Consider the following 20,334-nt stretch of genomic DNA (forward strand, 5'->3'; position numbering starts at 1 on the left):
GACGACTGCCCTCCCAACAGCCATTCCCCCTTTTTCCTTGCTAAAAGAGGACCTCCTTTTGTTGAAGTGCCTGCCTCACCCTTTGTTAGTCAGCTTTTTGTCACTTTAACCAAAATACTTGACAAGAACAACTTAAAGTAAAAAAAGTTAATTTGGAGCCATGGTTTCAGAGGTCTCAGTTCATAATTGGCCGTCCCCATTGCTCTGGGCCTGTGGTGAGGCACAACATCATGGTAGAAGGGTGTGGTGGAAGAAATCTGCTCATCTCATTGCAGCCAGGAAGCAGAGAGCAAGCAAGGTTCCAGGGACAAAATATAAACCTCAAAGGCACACCCCCCAGTGACCTACATCCTCCTGCCAATGCTACCTGCCTATAGTTATCACCCACCACAGTAGCCCTTTCAAATTATTCAACTGTCAAATGGATTAATCCAGTAATTAGGTTACAATTCTCAATCATTTCCCCTATGAACATTACTACTTTGTCTCACATGAGCTTTCGGAAGGAACCTCATATGCAAACCATAACACTCCCCCACAGGGCTCAGGGCATTTTAACCTTCATCCCCAAATTCAGAAGCAGATCCTAATTAGTCAAAGCATAGCTGCACCTGACACTCCTAAAGCAACTGTTAATGACTCCAATAGTCCATTGGCTCCATGACCCACTGGAACTTGGGGGAACCATTCCTATTCTCTCCACAGAAGAGAGATTTCTCTCTCTTTGAGCAAAAACAAGGAAATATGTGATCCTAATTGACATTGAAACACTCTCAAGCACACAGAAGCAGCCTGAAACCAGAGCCAAGACCTGAAGATGTAAAGTCCTGAGTGACAGTTCAGGATAGTGAGGAAGCTGGGTGGTCACACTGAGAGGGACAGTCAAGGGACAGTGTTAGCCACATGGAAGACCATACTGGGAGGGGCCATGAAGGACAGTGGTGGATACACTGAGGAGAGGGACAGTGGTGGTTCCTTTCTGAGACATTTGGAAACCACTGCTTCAGCTGAAGCTGTAAAAGAAGCTGCAGTTCAGGCAGCAGGTGGATGACAGATCACCTCCAGTGGTGGTGCCAGCTGACTCACATGTCAAGTCCACAAGCATCCTAAGGCAAAGATAGTCCCTTCGGTAGGGAGTAGCTCTCTCCCAACCATGGCAAAACTTCTACCTCCTGGTACCCAGGCCACACTATCACCACCCACTTGCCTCACCATAAGGGTCCCATAAAGCCTTAAGGGCTTCAGGGGTGTGAGAGCTGACCTCATATACTACATGGCCTCCTTCAAATCACAGGCTACTCAGTACCCTGATGCTTTTGCATGGTCAAAGAGCAGCCAGGGTGATCTGGGGCATTTCCACATGCACTTCCACTCACTGCTCCCAACCGCCCGCCAGAGGCACTGTCTCCTTAGACCACAGCTTGGACATCCCCCTCCCAACCTGCATGCTCCTTCCAGCAGGGGTGCAAGGGTGAGGCTGCACAGAAACCACACAGCCTGTCCATACCTAAGCTCCCAGGCTCTATCAACCCAGTCAGTACCTGGGGCTTGGAGGACACCTCTCAAAGATTTGCACATCCCCCAAACCACCTCCCTCCACAGACAGGCCAGCAGAGCATGTTAGCTGACCCAGAGGACATTCAGCCATTCCAGCCTCTGCCCCAATGCAAACTGAGCCCACAGGGCCTGACCTTTCACCTACTGGCTTAGACCCTCTCAAGAGGTTCTCTCAACTTTCCACAGATGCTTGGCTTCACCCAGAACCCCTTCTCCAGATCCCTCCCCATGGGAGCCCCTGGGGATATGCTGCAGCCAAGCCTGGCTGCTCTCCTGCACCCAGGATAGAATTACCTCACACAGACCCCTGCTCAGCAGGCAGCACTGCAGCCCCAGGACAGCGCCTGTTCCCTGCAGCCCAGGAGCTTGCTGGCCCATTCCAGGCCAGTCTTGGATAGGGGAAAATGAAGGGGTGGTGCAGCAGGAAAAGTGGAGCCAGGGGAGGAAACTGTAACCTCTCCAACCCAGGTCCTTCTCCCATTTTTAAATCTGGGTTTGCTGCCCTGGAGGCCCTGTTCCTGCCTGTAGCAGGTGAGACTTGCAGTGTGACTGGGTTTTTTTTTTTTCCTTGATACTTTTCTTTTAGTTTTTTTTTTTTTTCACTCTCCTACATTTTCTTCAAGGAAGTCATAATCCTCAACAGAGCAACACCCAAGTCAGCACTGAGTTGCCATCTTGGTTCCACCATGTGGACCATAACCTATGGGAAAATGGCAACCCCAATGCCCATTCTGGGGGCTGACTTTAAGCTCATGTGGGAAAACCTGAGGGGCAGGCCTCTGTACCCAATAAGTCTTTGCCTCTTGCATTTGCTGGCTTCCTCTTTGCTCTCCATCTGCCTCCATACCCACTTTCCCCAAGTCCCCTTTCATGCCCCCCACCACTTTCTGATCCCTTCCTTCCAGTGCACTCAATTTGGTCCTTTATTGCCAGACCATAGCCTCCCCACTTGATGCTAGCCACTCTGCAGGGGCCCCGTAGACCTCAGAGAGATGGATGGATGAATGGATGGACGTAATGTCCAGGGGTCTGTCCCATGGGAAGTACTCTGCCAATGCTAGCCCCTCCCCTATGTCCTTCAGGGACTTCAGTACAGTGACTACCGTGACCCCAAGCCCTGGGAGCAGCCCAGACGGAAAACGGAAGTGCCCAGGGGTGCGTGGGGAGCGAGGCCAGACGCCCCTGTGGGGCGGGCGAGGGCCGGGCCGCCCTCCCACCGCGCCGCGCATGCTCCGTGCCCCCCCTCGCGCCCCGTTCCCACGCCGCCGCCGCCCCAGCCCCGCCCGCTTGCGGCCCCGTTCAGCAGCGCCAGCCTGCCTGACCGACGGACAGACACTCAGGACGCTCCTCCCAAGGAGCGCCCGCAGGCGAGGTCGAGACCTGGCTGGGCACCCCCGCCTCCAGGGACGCCGCCCCGGAGGGCTTCTCGGAGGCGGCGGCCTTGGCCTCAGGCCTGCGGGGGGGGGGGGGCGGGAGGGGAGGCCGACAGCCCCCGCCGCCCGAGGAGACCTGGTAGCCGGCTGGGCAGGGACGCAGTGGAGCGGGTTGGAGTCTCTGCAGGGGCACAAGAGGGCGGGTGCAGGTAGCCACAGGGTAGAAGGAGCTGCAGCGGCGGCGACAGTCAGGGACGTCCTGGGAGGCAGGCGAGGGCGAAAAGCAGCCAGGCTGGCCCTCGGGGCTGCCCGCTTCCAGGGGCACCACAGGAGAGGGATCAGCCTGAGCTGGACGCCTGGGGAGCCTCAGCCCATGTTTTCCAGTTTCTCTACTCTGATTGGTTTTCTGCCGCTGGTCCCGGAGCTGGCGCAAAAGCATCCCGTCGCTAATCCACCAGGTAAGTTTGGATTTTGCACCTCTGGGTGTGGAAACGAGGGACAATCTACCACTGTGAGGCCATGACACTGTTGCCCAGGGGCACCTGGCAAACTGTCCACAGGCACAGAACCAGAGGGTCCCCTGATAGGGGGACATACAAAATTGTGTTCCTGTGGCTATCTAGGGTGGGGGTTTGTGCATCTCAGTAGTGCGTGTCTATGTGTGTCATCCCATCCTACACCAGGGAAGGGCATAAGCTTAACCAAGCTAAGGAAGAGGAAGGGACGGGCTAAATGGAAGGTGGGGAAGAGCAAGAGGGAGCAAGGTGAGCTAATCTGAGCAGGGAACTGTTATGACTAGTTCAGCCCAATGAATATCTTCCAAGTACCCTCTATGGGCCAGGTTGCTGCAGACATCCAGGATCTATCAGGGAACAAGAAAGAAAAAAAAAATCTCTGCTCACTAGTCTAGTCCTGGTGGCTAAACAGACAATAAACAGTACACGTTTTAAATTAGTAATTATAAAAAATGTTAAAAGATGGTAAGAACTGGGGAAGGGAGGTTCAGTTTCCAGTTTACATAGTGAAGCTAGAATAGGTCTCATTTCATAGGCACTATTTCTCCAAAAATACTTGAAGGTGGTAAAAGAAAGAGTCATGTGCTTATGCTTTGGAAGAGCATTCTGGACAGAGGGAACAGCTGGTGCAAAGGCACTGAGGCGGGAGTGGCCTGGCTTATGGGAGTTAGAGCTTGGACATCAGTATACCTGGAGCAGAGGAAAGGGTGAGGGAGAAATGGTTCAGGAAGGGGCATGAGGGTTTGCTCTAAGTGACATGGGCATCTCAGGAAGATCTGTGAACAGAAAAGGGCAGGACCTGAACACCTGTGGGAAGGATCCTCAGCAAACAACTTGGACGGCCCTTTTTATGTCTAGGTCAGCCTCTGTCCCCACAGCCTGCACACAGTAGTGGTAGGAGAGCTCCCCAGAGGACCTTACCAAGCTAGGCTCATGGAGCCTTGGCCCAGGGGCTGATCTGTGAGAGTGCCCAGGCAGGCCCTCCACGCTGATTTCCTCCTCCCTGGCCATTTCACGAAGTGGGTGGCAAGTGACTAGGACCCCAGTACAAGAAGAGCTAGCAGGGCTCAGAGGAGGCAGCTGGGGTCTTGAGCTAATGGACCCGAGGACGTTCCACCTGAAAAAGCCGAAACTCTGAATGCTTTAATTAATGTTGTTTGGTTTGTTTTCTGTTTCTGGGGAAAGCGCCCCACCTAGTGTTGGTGTTCAGGATGACTCTGAGGTGCGCTGACAGGCTTTCCCTTTTCACCAAGGCTTTCTTTCCTTGGGCAGTGGACTCCTTCCAAGCCTCCTCTCCTCTGCTGCCAGCCTGCAGTGAGGCTGCCCAGCAACACTCCATTTTGCCAGAGGAAGGAAGGGGGAAGTGTGCTGCTGGCCGGGGGCCGAGGCCCCTCAAAGAAGTGGACCAGCCCAGGAAGAGGCTTCTGGGTACACAGGTTGACAGGCCTCCCTGGCCTCACCTGAGGCACGGGTTGAAGGGCCTCATCTGCATGCCCAGCCTCATGTTGCAGAAAACCTGAGCTCTAGGGCCTGGGTCATCCTTCAACTTGTCCTGTGCTCTGGTGGCCCTCCAAGTGCCTCCTTCTGCACATACTAGGGAGTGCCACCCTGCCAGCCCCGAAGTCACTGCTGGGATCTGTGAGTACAGGCCTGTCAAGTCCTCTTGCCAAGTTGAAATTATAGCTGACTTTCCATAGTAGATCTCAAAGACAGACACTTGGAGCCTCGTGTGGCCTTGCCTCCACTAGGTAGAATCCTGACCATGGGCTGGATCTCTCAGGGATCACTATCTGACAGCTTTCTGCCCCCTCTGGAATCAGACCTACCTCTTATGTCTTGAGTGGGGGAACTACAGATACCTCCTCCTCGTTCTAGTTTTTCCAAAATAGACAATAACTTTGAGGAACTGTTATGACAGTGAAAAACAAGCTTATGCTGGGTTTCAAAACAATAATTTCATCCTGAAAACCTTGAAATTATCAGTAATTCTTTAGAGTCCCAGGGCACCCAGTGACTGACAGTGCATCACAATGAAAATATATGTGTGGCCTATGAGCATCTGAACAATTCCAGTGGGACCCCCTCCCCTTTTTTAAATCAAGGTGAGATTCTCAACACAAACTTTAACATTTTAAAAGGACCAATTCAATGACATGTAGTATATTCAGTGTGGTGTGACCCCGTCTGTATGTAGTTTTCATCACCCCATAAGGAAAACACTGACCCATTAGCAGTCTTTTCCCACCTCCAGCCCCCAGCCCCTGGTTGCTTCCTGGGGCTAAGATTTGCTTATTCTGGGCATGTCATATGTTACATCAGATTTTTTGGATGTGGCTCACTGCACAGTAACGCTGGGCTCTGCAAACGGCAGAACTCAGATTCTTGAAGCTCTAAACAAGAGAAGGCTGCCACAAGGGGCCAAAGGGGGTTGCACCCAGTAACAGGGCAACAGCAAGCTGGAGATGTAGGGACAACTTACGCCTAGTCAGTGAGTGGGGTGGCTGTCTGTGGATTCACAAATTTGAAGAATTTTGTGGGCTCTGGGGAATTGTATTTGTTCCTAGTTGTCTGGAACCTGACCCCAGAGTGTAGGAGCCCAATAAGGAATCCATAGGGGTGTGTTTGGTGGCCCCAGAGAGTTGGATCCTGATACAAGAAGTAGTGGACAATGGGAGCTTACACATTGCCCATGAAGGACAGAGAGAAGAGAGTTTCCAGCTACAACTTCAAAACTAGGTCAAGAGAGCTCTTGTGAAATATCGTATTACATCATATAAATGGAATCATACAATATGTGGCCTTTTATGTCTGTGTCTGGCTTTTTTCACTTAACAAAATGTCCTCAGGGTTCACCCACACTGTAGCATGTGTCAGAATTTCCAACCATTTTATAATATTCCATTGTATATACAGACCATTTTGTTTATCCATTCATCTGCTGATGGACATTTGGTTTGTGTTCATCTTTTGGCTTTGGTCAAAAATGCTGCTGTGGACATGGGTATACAAGTTCTTGAGCATGTGTTTTCAATTCTTGTAAGTATATACCCAGGAATAAAATTGGCTGGTGTATGGTAACTGTGTTTAACTCGTTGAGGAATGACCAAAATGGTTTCCATAGCTTTTTTCCATTTTGTGAACACCAAGTTAGTCAGTTGTCCATTACTATAACAAAATAACTAAGATAACTTATAAAGAGAACAGACTTGTTTTGCCTCACAGGTTTGGGACTTTCATCTGTGAACAATTGGCCCCCTGGCTTTGGGCCTATGCCAAGGCAGTATGTCATAGCATGTGGACATGGCAGAGCAACAGCACTCACCACCACACACAGAAGCAACAAAAGGACGAGGAAGGGGCCAGAGTCCCACTATTCACTTCAATAGCACACCCTCACTGACCTAAAAGCCTCCCACTAGACCTCATCTCCCAATACCCTAACCCTGGGGACCAAGCCTTTAACACTTGGGCCTTTGGGGAACATTCTAGATCCAAACTACAGCAAACACTATCAATTGTACAGACAGGTAGAAAGAAGAGTCTAGAGAATCCCAGGTTCCTACCTTCCATATTTAGCAGTAATTGCCATCTTGCCTTATTTTGCTTCATCCTTTTTTTTTCATATATATATATATATAATTTTAGCAAGTTGCATACCATTTCCTCCTCAAATGCTTCAATACACATTTCTTTAACATTTTATGGTGTTTTTTCTGTTTTTTGTTTGTTTTAGAAATGCATAAAGGGTGCTTTTTTTAAAAAATTTGGAATGATACTCCAACAAGAGAGGAAACAGCCTTGTGTCTTCTGCACTGTGGGTGCTTATGGCCTGTTTAGTATCCTCCAGCCCCATGAATTATTTATTTGGGCTCGTCAGTGTGGTTCCACCAGAGCTTACTCTGTCTGAACCAATTTTGCCATGGTGAAATTATTTTCCAGCACAGATCATATCCATTTTCTCTATATTGACAAGGAGCTGTCTGACTGCAAGAAAGTGATCCCTGGACAGTGTAACAGTCAGTTGGGTGCCCCCAGGGGAAGAACCTGGATTTCCTTTCCCCACCTCCCCTGTTCCTGTCTATCTACCTAATCTACCATTGCTCCATCAGGGACTCAGAACTCTGAAATCCTTCAGATTTGGGGCATCAGATCACATCTTCCGCTACTTCTTCTAGAGAGGGGCATGAAGTCTGAGTCCTTGCTAAGTGTCAAGGGGTTGGGATAGGAGTGTTAGGGTTCCTTGCTTTACAGGAGGTGTTTGCTGGCAGGTGAGTACTGTAGAATCTTTGCCCCCCTTGATCTGATACAGATGATGATGGCAGTGAGGCCTCAGGCACGATAGTTAATAGTCCCCAGCAAGCCTCAGGGACTTCTGCAGGTTGATGGCCTGTAGGTGGAAAGAGATAAACTTAGTGAGGAGGTTTAGCAAACAGGAATCAAACCAGAGAAGTGGGATTGAGATTAATAGTCCTAGTAAGAACCACAACCAAGTCTCCTTACAAGAGAACCCGCCCTAGGCTGCTTTCTCCCTTAATTGTGACGCCTGCCTGGAAGGTTAGTGTGCGAATGTTATCCCAATCTGTCCTGACTTGTTGCTTCACAAACAGCACTCCTGTTGGAGCAGTATGCAGACTCACCCCTGTGCAGCAGTGATCATAGCCAAGTCTCACCTGTCTGTAGGACCTCAGTAGCCAGGGAGTTGACCTGTTGCTATCAGTCAGTAAGGGCCTCAACCATGGTATCTAGGCTGACAGCACACTCAGGACTAGCCAGTGTACAGAAACGGTCTGTCATACACTATTTCAAAAGGGGTCAGATGGAGATGAGCCTTTGGAGCCACTGGGAGTCTGAGAAGAGGTATGGGGCTTACCCATGATACTGTTGTGATCTGGAAGATACAAATTTTACTTGAAGATTAAGTATAGTAGCCTAAGGTCCTAATGGGGTAACAGCCAAGTGAGTTTAGGAAAATAAGCTTTAATAATTTTTCACCTATACACATCGGAAGATCCAAATTTTTTCCATTAGCAGATCTGTTAGATAAGACTTAAATCAACTCAAGATAAACTTATAACTTTGACTGTGTACACTCTGGGAATCAAACCCATGCTTCTCTCATTATAAATAAGCACTCTACCACTAAGCTAAACCTTAAGCCCCCATAGTTCCTTTGGATAGTTATACAAATTAACCATTTCTCTATAACTTCTTAGCATGACTTTACTTTTGGTAGGGCCAACATATGTGCACTTCTCAAGTTACATTTTAAAAGAAAAAAGGGCCAGGCACAGTGGTACATGCCTATAATCACAGCAGCTTGGGAGGCTGAACCAGAAGGATCATGAGTTCAAAGCCAGTCTCAGCAACAGCGAGGTGCTAAGCAACTCAGTGAGACCCTGTCTCTAAATAAAATACAAAATAGGGCTGGGGATGTGGCTCAGTGGTCGAGTGCCCCTGAGTTCAATCTCCAATACCAAAAAGAAAAAAAGACATTTTCTTACATGACTCAGTGCCAGTATCCACTCAACACATGAGCACTAATGATCCCCTACAGTCCTCTGATGGCCACCTCATCATCATCCACCACCTTCCCATCTTCCCCAATAATTTTGATGACTTTTCATTCACTCCAGCATCTTATTGAGGTTCCCTTTTGCACTTGGGTGTTGGGCCCCTTAAATCTACTTCCCTCTAGAAGGGTCTTCCCAGCCTCGTTTTTCCCACTGACAATGATTTGCAGAGGAGACTGGGCCAGTTGCCCTATGGACAATAGTTCTAGCATTCATTCCACTTTAACAGATCCTTCTTTTATTCAGAAAGGCTAGAGATTTAGGATCAGGGGGTCCTAAATCTAATAAAAGAATAGAGCTAATAAAAGAAGGAAATCAAAAAAAGAAAGGACAGACTCCCTTGGAAGGTGAGATGGGTGGGCCTGGTGTGAGAGGTAGGCATGGGATCCCTGGCCCTCAGCCCACTGCACAGAGGAAAAGAGGGCATGGAGGCTGTTTAGGAACATGTTGGGGGCTACATTGTGCTCCTCCAAAAAAGACATGTATATGGTCTGTCTCCTGATATCTGTGAAGGTATCCTTATTTGGAAATAGGGTCTTTGCAGATGTGATCAAGGTGTGCAGTGGGCAAGTGTACAGCAGCCACACTCAGTGGGACACCTGAGTCCTGGGCCTCTCAGGGAGAGACCACTCGCTTGTTCCTGCTCCACCTCACCACCACACTCACCAAAGCCCGACCTTGCTCGGCTCCAATGGACAAGAAAAACCACCCAGGGTTTGAAACAAGTTGTGGTTGGCTTCTGAGCAGCCGGTTGGTGCTCTAGGCCAGCCTGGTCTCACCAGGGCTCTGCACTTCCCTCAGCTTCTCCAGGTGCCTGGTGATGGCGGCCATTCTCCTGAGGACAAGGCCCAAGGTGAGTGGGTGGCCCTCCCCCCCAGTATCTTCCCTCAGTGGTCTCCAATGCCCCTCCAGATTCTGGACCTTTCCATTCTACTCAGGAGAGCTTAGGCTAGCCTCAGCATCATGTCCCTTTCCTGAGTGCCACAAAGTAGGTGTCCTGACTTCTGTCAGCTCCTCTTTCATAAGTGGTCTGCTTACAACTCAGCCTGCCCTTCCTGCTGAGGTCTCTGGGGGTGGGGTGGGGACACCCACATTCTGTTGCTGCTGGCTCATCCTGGGACCCAAGGGCTTGAATTCCCCTACAGCTGCAGGAATGGCTTATTTTAGGTCCCAGTATCATTTGAGGACGTGGCAATGTACTTCACAAAGACAGAATGGAAGCTTCTGGATCTCAAACAAAGAATCCTCTACAAGCAGGTGATGCTGGAGAACTATGGCCATTTAGTGTCACTGGGTAAGTGACCCTGCCATATACAAACACCCAGGCCCACTTACTCTGCCTCTGGACTCTATTTCTGAGTTTCTTTTTGGTTAATTACTATGAGTCCAAGAATAAATGCATTTGTCCATCTCCACCAGACCAGTCATCTGTTGTAGGCCAGCTGTCATCTCAATAGGAGTTTTCAGCTAAATGGTTTAGTGCCAAATCAGTTATCTTGTATATAAAGTCATGAATTGACTAAATATCTTTCTACTTATAATATAATGCCAGTTATGCTGCAATATTTATATGCACTATTTTAAACTTGATTTATCTTTATAATAGTTTCATTTTCCACTCATCCCACTTTGTAGAATTTAGCAGCAGGATTTTCTCACATAAGCCATGGCGATGCCAAGCAAGGACTAAGTGTGCACTAGATGTGCCTCAAAGAATCCAAGAAGAAGCTGGGACAGGTGTGAGCAGGCAGCCTTTCCCTTCCTCTGTCAACATGCCCCCAACTTCTTTATGACACCACGAGGGATGTCAATTTTGCTAATTGAAGGGCAAAACCAAGAGTCACAGGTTGGGTGGGTGGGGCTTTGGCAGAAGCTTTGAGAGAGTGACTGCCACAAGTGCCCTGCCTCCTGTGTCTGAGGAGCTCAGGGACTGGCCTTTCCCCTCCTGCAGACTAGCATGTTATTGGCTACAGCTGAGCTGAGGCCTTCCTTTTCCCAGCATTTTCCTGGCTGCTGGGAGTGGGCTGTAAATCTAGAGGTGGCTCCCCCACTACATCCCAAAGCCTTTGGGGTTGTGAGGAGGCCATTTAGCACTGGGCCCTTTTCTTTGGACTCTACAGACTTCAATTCTGTAACCTGACCCCATTGAGAGAAATTAGCTCTTCCCCTGGCTTCTCTGACATTCAACAGACAGATGGGGACACATCTTTTTCCAAGGAAACTTCAGGATTCTCAGTTGAGTTGGATGGTGAAACAGGGACATTCACCTTTCAAGGAGCATGGCTGTGGGTGACCTTTCTCTGGACTTTCTTAGTGGCACTTTCTAGAAAGTTCTTTGCTTTCTATTATCTGCAGATGTTAAGGCTGTACTGTGTTTAGGAGTCACTCTGTCCTTAGCCATAGTGTTGCTAACCTGCTTTATTTCTGTGAACAGGATTTGCCTTCTCCAAGCCTCGCCTGGTGTCCCAGCTGGAGCGAGGGGAGGGGCCTTGGGTAGCAGACTCCCTTAGAGGTCAAGCAGAGGCAGAATCACATGCAGGTGAGTGAGGAGTGCTCATCCCACTTGCTTGAATCCCCAGAAAGGAAAGAGCTGCTACCAAACCAGGATGGTTTGGCACATCCACCCTGGATGGGAAATTGTCTTTAGTGTCAGATGTCAGTCTCCCAAGGGATTCCCTCCCATCCTGGTGAAGCGAGAGCCTCGGTCCTGCTGCCTCACACCCTTTCAGCCACCATTTCCAGTCCATCCTGTGTCTCTCCTTCTGTCTGGCTGCCTGGTTTTTCTGCCAAGGTGAAGAAGAGTAAAACCTTCAATAGAGTCCGAGAGAGGGGTGACACTTGACACTGCCTGGCACTCTTTCTCTTTGCAGGTGAGAGGATAAAGAGCAAGACAGCCATTTCAAAACAGAAACATCCTGGAAGAGGACTCCCAGGACCTGACTTTCAGGGCGGCAAGGGGGGTCAGGTGGCAGGGTCACCTCCCCAGCCAGGAGACACCAAGAGAGTGTCTGCACAGAGAGGTCCCCAGGACTCTGTACACAATCCGGTTCTAAGGCAACAGCTTTCCAAGGGCGTCGAGAAACGGTACCTGTGTCAACAGTGCGGGAAATCCTTCAGCCGCAGCTCCAATCTGATCAAGCACCGCATCATCCACAGTGGCGAGAAGCCCTTCGCCTGCAGCGAGTGCGGGAAGCTGTTCCGCCGCAGCTTCGCGCTGCTGGAGCACCAGCGCATCCACAGCGGTGAGAAGCCGTATGCGTGCGGCGAGTGCGGCAAGACCTTCACGCGCAGTTCCAACCTCATCAAGCACCAGATCATCCACAGCGGCGAGAAGCCCTTCGCCTGCAGCGAGTGCGGGAAGCTGTTCCGGCGCAGCTTCGCGCTGCTGGAGCACCAGCGCATCCACAGCGGCGAGCGGCCTTATGCGTGCAGTGAGTGCGGCAAGGCGTTCAGCCGCAGCTCCAACCTCATCGAGCACCAGCGCACCCACAGCGGCCAGAAGCCCTACACCTGCCCCGAGTGCGGCAAGGCCTTCAAGGGCGTCTCGCAGCTGATTCACCACCAGCGCAGCCACAGTGGCGAGAAACCCTTCGCGTGCCAGGAGTGTGGCAAGGCGTTCCGTGGCCGCTCTGGCCTCAGCCAGCACCGGCGCGTGCACAGCGGCGAGAAGCCCTATGAGTGCAGCGAGTGCGGCAAGGCGTTTGGCCGCCGCGCCAACCTCTTCAAGCATCAGGCGGTGCACGGTGGCATACGGGCCTCCGAGCGCCGGGGCCGCGCCAAGGGGCTGAGGCGCGGCTGCATGCTCCTTGAGCCGAGGCGTGGGCACCGAGGGCCGCGGCCCCAGGAGGGCGGCGAGAGCAGCTCGGCCGAGCCCCGGCGGAGCCGCAGCGGCCAGAAGCCACAAACGTGTGAGCCCTGCGGCCAGGCCTTGGAGAGCAAGTCGCAGCTGAGTGGCCACAGGCACTCCCATGGCGGCGAGAAGCCCCAGGCGGGCAGCCTGCTGGCGGTGGCTTTGGAGGGGAAGTCACTCGTTGAGGGGAGCGATGGCGGCCACGGGGCCAGCGTTCTGGGCTCTGGGAAGACCCAGGGCAAAGCCTCTCCCTAAGGCCAAGAAACAGAGCACGACTCTTGAGTGGAAGGACGCGCCCTTCCCCAAGTGCGCTCTGTCCCTAAGGGTAGGGCGGGGAGGAGGGACAGGGGCCCGTGGATGCTTAGAGACTGCACGCCGAGGCCCGGCCCAGCCTAGCAGGGTACTCCTAGGCGTCCACGCACGCGTGCGGAGGCGCCGGCTGAGCTTTGTACATTGCGGAATTGCTCCCCCGTCCGCGGACAACTGCCTGCTGTGTGGAGGGAGGAGGCAGCCTCGCCTCGCCTCGCCTCGCCTCGCGCGAGGAGTTTACACGGTAATGGCCCCTGTCCTCACTCCAGGGCGGGGCCATTCGCCTCCTGCCAAGAGTTAGTGTTTCTGCGTAGAAGACACTACAAGCACTTTAACTCTTTCAGGGCTTATTAAACGCACAGAGCTCTGAAACTAGACTGCTGCTCCTAGGCAAGGCACGAGCACCCCGCTAGCTAGTAGCGCGGAAAAGCCCTGCAGGTGTGGGGAACCGTGGGAGCCTGTGCCTGAAAATTCCGGTCCTGTTGGGCGCCCCCTTCTGCTCGGAGGAGGAGCTGCACATAGCCCCATTTCCTCTCAGTGGGGATTTCTGGGAAATGGCTGCCCTGAGTTCTACACAAAGGATAAGACTAAGAGAGCCTAAGCTTCTCCTCTCTAGGAGAGGAGCCCTGGATGGACCTCCTGTGGTTCCTCACAGGAGTGGGCTCTGAACAACACATGGCAACATTTGTGCCCCCATTGTCCTGCTGGCTTCAGTCTCCTTCCTGCCCACCAGCCCCCAGCTCATGCCCTGTTGCCTCTGTCAACCAGACCCCAAACCTGCCTACCCAGCAAAGGCTGTCCCGGCCTCTCTGCCTACCCCCACACCCGCCAGTGCCTAAAGCTTTAAACTTAACTGCCCCCGAGTTGGATCTGGGTGACAGGGCAGCTGCCTTTCACATGACATTTCTTAGAATATCCAAGATGCCCTTGCTTGGAATGTTTTTGTATTCAGGGATAGTGTAAGTTGATAATGGAGATTTTGGCCATATGAGAGTGCAGGGAATCACTCCTTAAATAAGAATTCCCCAACCCCCTGACAAGACCTCAGGCAGGAGAAAGGGGCCATCCCAGGCCCACATCTGATAAGCTGGTGGCAAGCCTGCACCTCTTCTCCCTGGGATGATGCAGCCCCCCCCCCTTCAGCCCCATGGACAGGGCAGACCCTTCAGAAGGCAGTTTATGAAATCTTAGGGGAGTTTTCAAGAGGAAAGCTTGCTACGAACTGGAGGCAGCTGCCAGCAGGCACTGTCCTGTTCTACCCACACTGTCCCTGGAGGCCTGGGAATTCTGACCCCTTGGTATTCTCAGCCCAGCATCCTGGTCAGTTGACCACCCGTTCCATCCTGCTACACTCCCAGGAGAGAGCCCCTCCAAGGGTGTGTAAGTGATAGGTGTGGTACAGGCCACCCATGGGGACCCCAAGGTGGAGCATGCACTTTCCTGCCAGACAGGGGAGGTTCAAAGACGTTTTCCTCCTGCCAGGAGAATGTGGGAGGACCTGAAAATCCAGGTTCCTTCCAAGGATGCTGCTTGGAGTGCCAGTCATTAGGACAACTCCAGAAATTTCAGACATGTAGACACACGCACATGTATATAAGTTTTATATATATATATAAACTATTTTGTGGAAGGTTCCAGAGTTCTGTAACTTGTTGTTGTCTCAAGATGGCTTGTGTCCAGTGGCTCCCTATTTCCTTGTCCTTTGATTGCCTTCTTGTCTGTAAGCTGGTGCCCCATAAGCCTACAGCTGTGTGTCATGTTCAGCCTTGTATCCTCTGTAACAGCCCAGGTCTGGCACTAGCAGATGCACGTGAAATGGACTCTGCGCACTCAGCACATTGCCCTTGGGCTCAGTCTCCTCAGCTCCAGCCTCACGTGGAGGCAATCCAAAGCATTTGCAACTTTATGTTTTCCAGTAGGAACATGTCTCTGAAGTTCCTGGTGAGGTAATTGGCATTTGGGGTTTTTCTGAGTCTCAGACGATCTCCTAGGGCCTGCAGAGATGCAGGGAACCAGTTCCCATATAGAGCAGGTATCCATAGCAGAAGGCTGTGCAAGGTCTCTGTCCCATGTACTCTAATGTCCATTTCCAGTGCTCTGGGAAGGGAACTATTCAGTTCCTACAAGCCGGACAGTCACCAACTTCTACTGAAGAAGAGCTGGCTCTCCCAGGACAGTGACATTCCATTGGTTCTAATGTATAAGCTAATTCTATTTTTAACATAAGCACCTTTTTTTCACCTTAGTCCTACACCCAAGGATAACTTGATACAGAAAGCATCATGTGTAGCATTTTCAGCAGAAAGTGGGTCTACCAGGAGAGATACAGGGCACTGCTCTCTGACTTTGTCTGAGTGCCCTGGAAAGCTCCAAAACCTCTAGTGCTTGCCTAGGTAAATGATGCTTATAATGGCAAGCTAGTCTTTTTTGTTTCTCCTGTTCTCAGTGTAATTTAGTTCCTGTTAATTAGATTTTCACTACAACTCAAATAAGAGTAGTTTTTTCTTTCAGGTAGGGTAATCAGGTATGCAACACGGGTTTTGCATGGAATAAGAGAGGAAGACAGAGCCTGGAAAGGACTCTTTTTTTCCTTCTATGGTGCCTGTAAATTGGGCTCCATCCCTCCTGCTGTGTGGGAGATGGGGATGATTGCCCTTGTTTTTTGAGAGACAAAGGAGTGTAAAAGATTAAACTATCCAGGAAAGTCCTGCTGCTTTCCATTCCTTCCTCCAGCTGCTCCCCCTCCCCAGGATCTTTCCTGGATGCCAATCTTAGGCCCCTTCCCCTTTGGACCATTTGTTCTTTGAAACTTTGAATGAATGCTTTTCCAAGAGGTGTATACATGCTGTGGCAGTATCTCCATGCAACTGGTAAGTGGTCCTGGCTGAATTTGTTGTGAGATGGGATTGCTTCCACTTCCTTTGGCTGCAAATAAAGAAGTTCTACAAGTGTTGGCCTTGAAAGAAGCCCTCTAATAGGTAGGGGCTATTTTGAATGTTTAAACAGGCAGTTTGGTTAAAGTTTTTAGGAAAAGCCTTCACCAGGAATCTGGGAAGAGCCCAGAGCCAGTGTTTTGGTAACCCTTTGGGTTCCCTGGTGCATGGAGCTCTGTCTGGGGTCCTACAACAGGGTATAGACTCCTCTGACTGGGTTATGGACAGCCAACTAAAGCTGGTTGGATACCATGACTGTGACCAGGAAGGGATATTTGGCCAGCCTGGTATGTTCCTTAACAAGCTGCCACATCACCTCCTGAGAATAGCAGCTCTGCCTTTGGCAATTTCTTTGCCAGACTTCAGGCAACACAACATGGCAGAATCCACACCCACAAGTGAGAGTGCCCAGCTCTTCAGACAGGAAGTGGAAGTAGAGGGACTTCTGTTGTGGGTTTGCTGAGAAGTGCTTGAGTTGCAACAGGTGAAAGAAAGGAGAGTGAGCATTTGGTATGTTGGGGGAACCCATGAAAGGCTGAGGGATTTCTCCAGGACTGTTCTAGGTTTAAGGTCAATTAGACCTCAAGTATGGAGAGCTTAGGATGCCACACTCCAGAGTGTGGCTTTAGCTGGTACTAGGTGAGGAGCAAGTTTTCAAAACATGAGTTATTCTGTGATGGAGGAAGGAAAATTAATGTAAATTATATCTTAACAACCACCAATGTTATAAAGTGTAGTCTATACAATAACTATCCAGATGATATTTCTTATCTCTGTGAGGTGTGACATATGGTTCTGTATGGCTCAAGTCCACTATACATGATGAGGTAACATAAAAGGGAAGCATAGCAGGGGCCACAACCATATTCCTCAGGAGTTCCCACTTGCCATGGTATTTGTAGCTGGTTTGTCTTTTGCTGGCCCCAGTATAACTATGACTTCACAATACCAGACCCTCCAGGATTCCTGGACAGCTTCTCAGAAGATCCTTATTTTTATGTTAGAAGTACCATCAAGTTCAAGGCCTTGGGCATTTGTGAATGGCACAGTGCCTTCTTTTGTGTCTAGGAAGGTTAAACTCAGTCCTTTTCCACCAACTAGGAACTTTCAGGCTGGAAATGAAGGGCTACTGGGGGTTCTTGGTTTTTTAACCCTTCTTTGACAACTTATGGAGGTATAATAGGCATATAATAGACTACACATCTTTAAAGTGTACGATTAGATGGATTTGGGCATGTGTGTATACCCATGAAACCATCCCCACCATCAAGACAGTAATGGCCTTTGGCCCCAGTAGCCCCTCCTTCCTGTGCCTCCCTACCCCTATCCTTATAATCACTGCTCTACTTTCTGTACTATAGATTAATTTGTATTTCCTAAAGTTCTATATAAATGGACTCTATACGGTACATGTCTTTCAAAATTCCCTTTTTCCTATCTGTATGTCCAGTTTCCCCAGTATCATTTGTTGCAAAAACAGTTGTTCCCTTGGTGGAATTGCATTGGTGCCTTTGTGGAAAATCAATTGTATGTATGATTGTGAGTCTGTTTCTAGAGTCTTCATGATGCTACATCAGTGCTATGGATTGAATATTTGTGTCCCCACAAAAGTCATGTGTGTAAGCCCTGATGGCTGGTGTTAGGGAGGTGGGATCTTTGAGGAAGTTAGGTTTAGATGAGGTCGTGAGGGAGAGGCCTCAATGATGGGATTAGTTCCCTAAAGGTAAGAAATACCAATGTCCTCTCTCCAACATGTAAAGCTACAGAGAGAATGAAGCTATGTTCCAAGAGTCAAATGTGACAGCACCTTGATCTTGGACTTCCTAACCTCCAGAATGATGAGAAATAAATCTATTGTTTAAGCTGCCCAGTGTATGGTATTTTATTATTGTATCCCAACCAACTAAGACATTTTGTGTACCTTTATGTCAATGCCATACTCTTGATTACTGTAGCTTTCTAAATCTTGAAATCAATAAGGAATTTGTTCTCTGTTCTTATTTTTCAAAGTCCACATGAGTTTTACAATACATTGCCAATTTCTAGGGAAAACAAAAGCTTGCTGGGATTTTCACTGGGATTGCATTGGATTGATGAATCATTTGGGGGAGGATTGACATCTTAGTATTGACCCTTTGAAACCAAGGACATGGTATATTCTCCATGTTGAGGGCCTTCTTCAATTCCTCTCAGCATTAGGTTGTAGTTTCAGTATCCAGGCCTTCTCTGACTATGTGATTACTGATACTGGGGTTATTTTTTTCAACCATCCTTAGTAACCTTACATTCTCATTTAGGTATCTATTCACTCAGTGGACACAGAACTGAACATTTAACTGTTGAGTTGAGGATGAATATGATATATATGTTGCCTAGACTCAGAATCAGGAATAATCATTTGTTCTTATTGTGTTTTATTTATCCAGCCCAGATTTGACAGTGGCCTTGACCATAAATACAAAACAGAGGTATGTATCCCATGTTGATAATTCCAAGAATTTATAATTATTCCAAGATTGAAAAAAAAATTTTTCTAGCAAAGTTTTTTGACAGAAAAACAAAATCAAATCAAAACAAATAATCAAATTAATTGTTGGGGTTTTTTCAGTAAAAATATTCTCCACTTAATAATATGATGTGCTTTTTCACACTTTAGCTAGTTGAGTGGAAACAAGGTATGAGGAGGTAGAGGAAAATCAAGTCAGGCAGGCACAAAAAGGGTGGAGGGAGAAAGATAGAGGAGGGAGGAAGAAAGCATGGTTGAGGAGAATAAGAGTAGTTTAGTTTTGCAGAGATGGAACACTGGGGTCCAAGGTATCTTGGTTATTTCCTGTGCTTATGGGAATGGAATGGAAAAGCAAATGTCATGTGTAGACATAGTCACATAAGGTAAAGACAGCCAAGGGAGGACAGGGATTGGAGTGATGTGGGTATAACCAATAAAAACCTGTGGGACCATGAGAAGCTGGAAAAGGCAGGGAAGGATCCTTCCCTAGAGCATTTTGAGGGAGTACAGCCCCACTGATTCCTCCGTTTCTACCTATGGGCCTTTGACTCTTTGCATGTAAATCCTGGGGGGTCAGGAGCCAGTATGTGGCAATGGGTAGAAATTGAATGAGTGGTCAGACATGTTCATCTGGTTGTCAAAATAATCACTTCAGGTGATAGACAGCACTTAACTGAGGTTAAGAAGCCCTAAAGGCCAAGCATTTCTAAAGATGCTCAGTAACAAGGACACCTACAGCAGGGCTGCTGAGCACTCTTTCCAGGAGCCCTGGTTGATGCTGAGGTTCAGGGCAGTGACACAGGGTAGAACTCGGCAAGGCCAAGCCTACTGGGGAAGGGAGACTGAGTTCTTTCTCCAGCCCAACTCTTGGGGTTGAGTGTGCATGGAGGTTACCCCTCAGCAGCAGAGAATCAGACAGACTGTGGGATACATGTGCACCTAGAGAGGGAAGCCCACAGGCAGACAAGTGCCTAGGATGGCCACCAGGAACCCTTCAGCAGGAGCTCATCCCTTACCTGGCCTGAGCAACTACACAGCCAAATGGAGAGGAGGGGGCATGGCTAGGCTGGGTACCCACCTTACTCAGCATGAAAGCAGGGTCATTCAAAATCCATGGGTTCCCTGTTGGAAGAACTCTTTCCTCTCCCCCTTTTCAGAGTTTTTCATAAACCTATAATCCCAATGGCATGGGAGGCTGAGGCAGGAGGATCACAAATTCAAGGGTACCTCAGCAAATTATGGAGACTCTTAGCAACTTATGCAACTTAGTGAAATCCTGCCTCAAAATTAAAAAAAAATAAATAAATAAAGGACTGTGGATGTAGCTCAGTGGTAAAGTGTCCCTGGGTTCAATCTCCAGTACCAAAAAAATAAAAGAATCCTCCCTCTGGCTCTTGGGGATATGAGTATATGTTTGTAAACCTTTTCAATAAGCCTCCCACCAGCCCTATCACCCAGGGAGGTGTTTCTTTTTTAAAAAAAAAATCTTTATTTTATTTATTTATTTTTATGTGGTGCTGAGGATCAAACTCAGGGTCTCAAACGTGTGGACTGAGCACTCTACTGTTGAGCCACAACCCCAGCCCAGGGAGGTATTTCTTAAGGACCTGGAATCATTTCCTTGAAATGCAAACATTAGATGGTGAGCCTGGCTCCCTGCTTTTGTGGGAGTTCAGCCTAGGCTCTGGCTCCAAGTTCGTGCTAACTAGAGAGAGCTTTAT

At 49.2% G+C, this 20,334-nt stretch overlaps 1 protein-coding gene across 1 annotated transcript; it reads left to right on the forward strand.

Annotated features, from left to right (window-relative positions):
- Positions 1–2,901: 2,901 nt before the first annotated feature.
- Zfp92 (ZFP92 zinc finger protein) lies at positions 2,902–18,035 on the forward strand. Its single transcript, XM_077107183.1, has 5 exons — positions 2,902–3,388; positions 9,817–9,868; positions 10,183–10,309; positions 11,450–11,554; positions 11,886–18,035. Exons 2-5 carry the CDS (start codon positions 9,836–9,838, stop codon positions 13,118–13,120), a joined length of 1,500 nt encoding a protein of 499 aa, XP_076963298.1. The 5' UTR covers positions 2,902–3,388; positions 9,817–9,835; the 3' UTR covers positions 13,121–18,035.
- The last annotated feature ends 2,299 nt before the right edge of the window (positions 18,036–20,334 follow it).

Source organism: Callospermophilus lateralis, chromosome X (genome assembly GCF_048772815.1).
Source record: "Callospermophilus lateralis isolate mCalLat2 chromosome X, mCalLat2.hap1, whole genome shotgun sequence".
In the NCBI taxonomy this organism is placed as follows: domain Eukaryota; kingdom Metazoa; phylum Chordata; class Mammalia; order Rodentia; family Sciuridae; genus Callospermophilus; species Callospermophilus lateralis.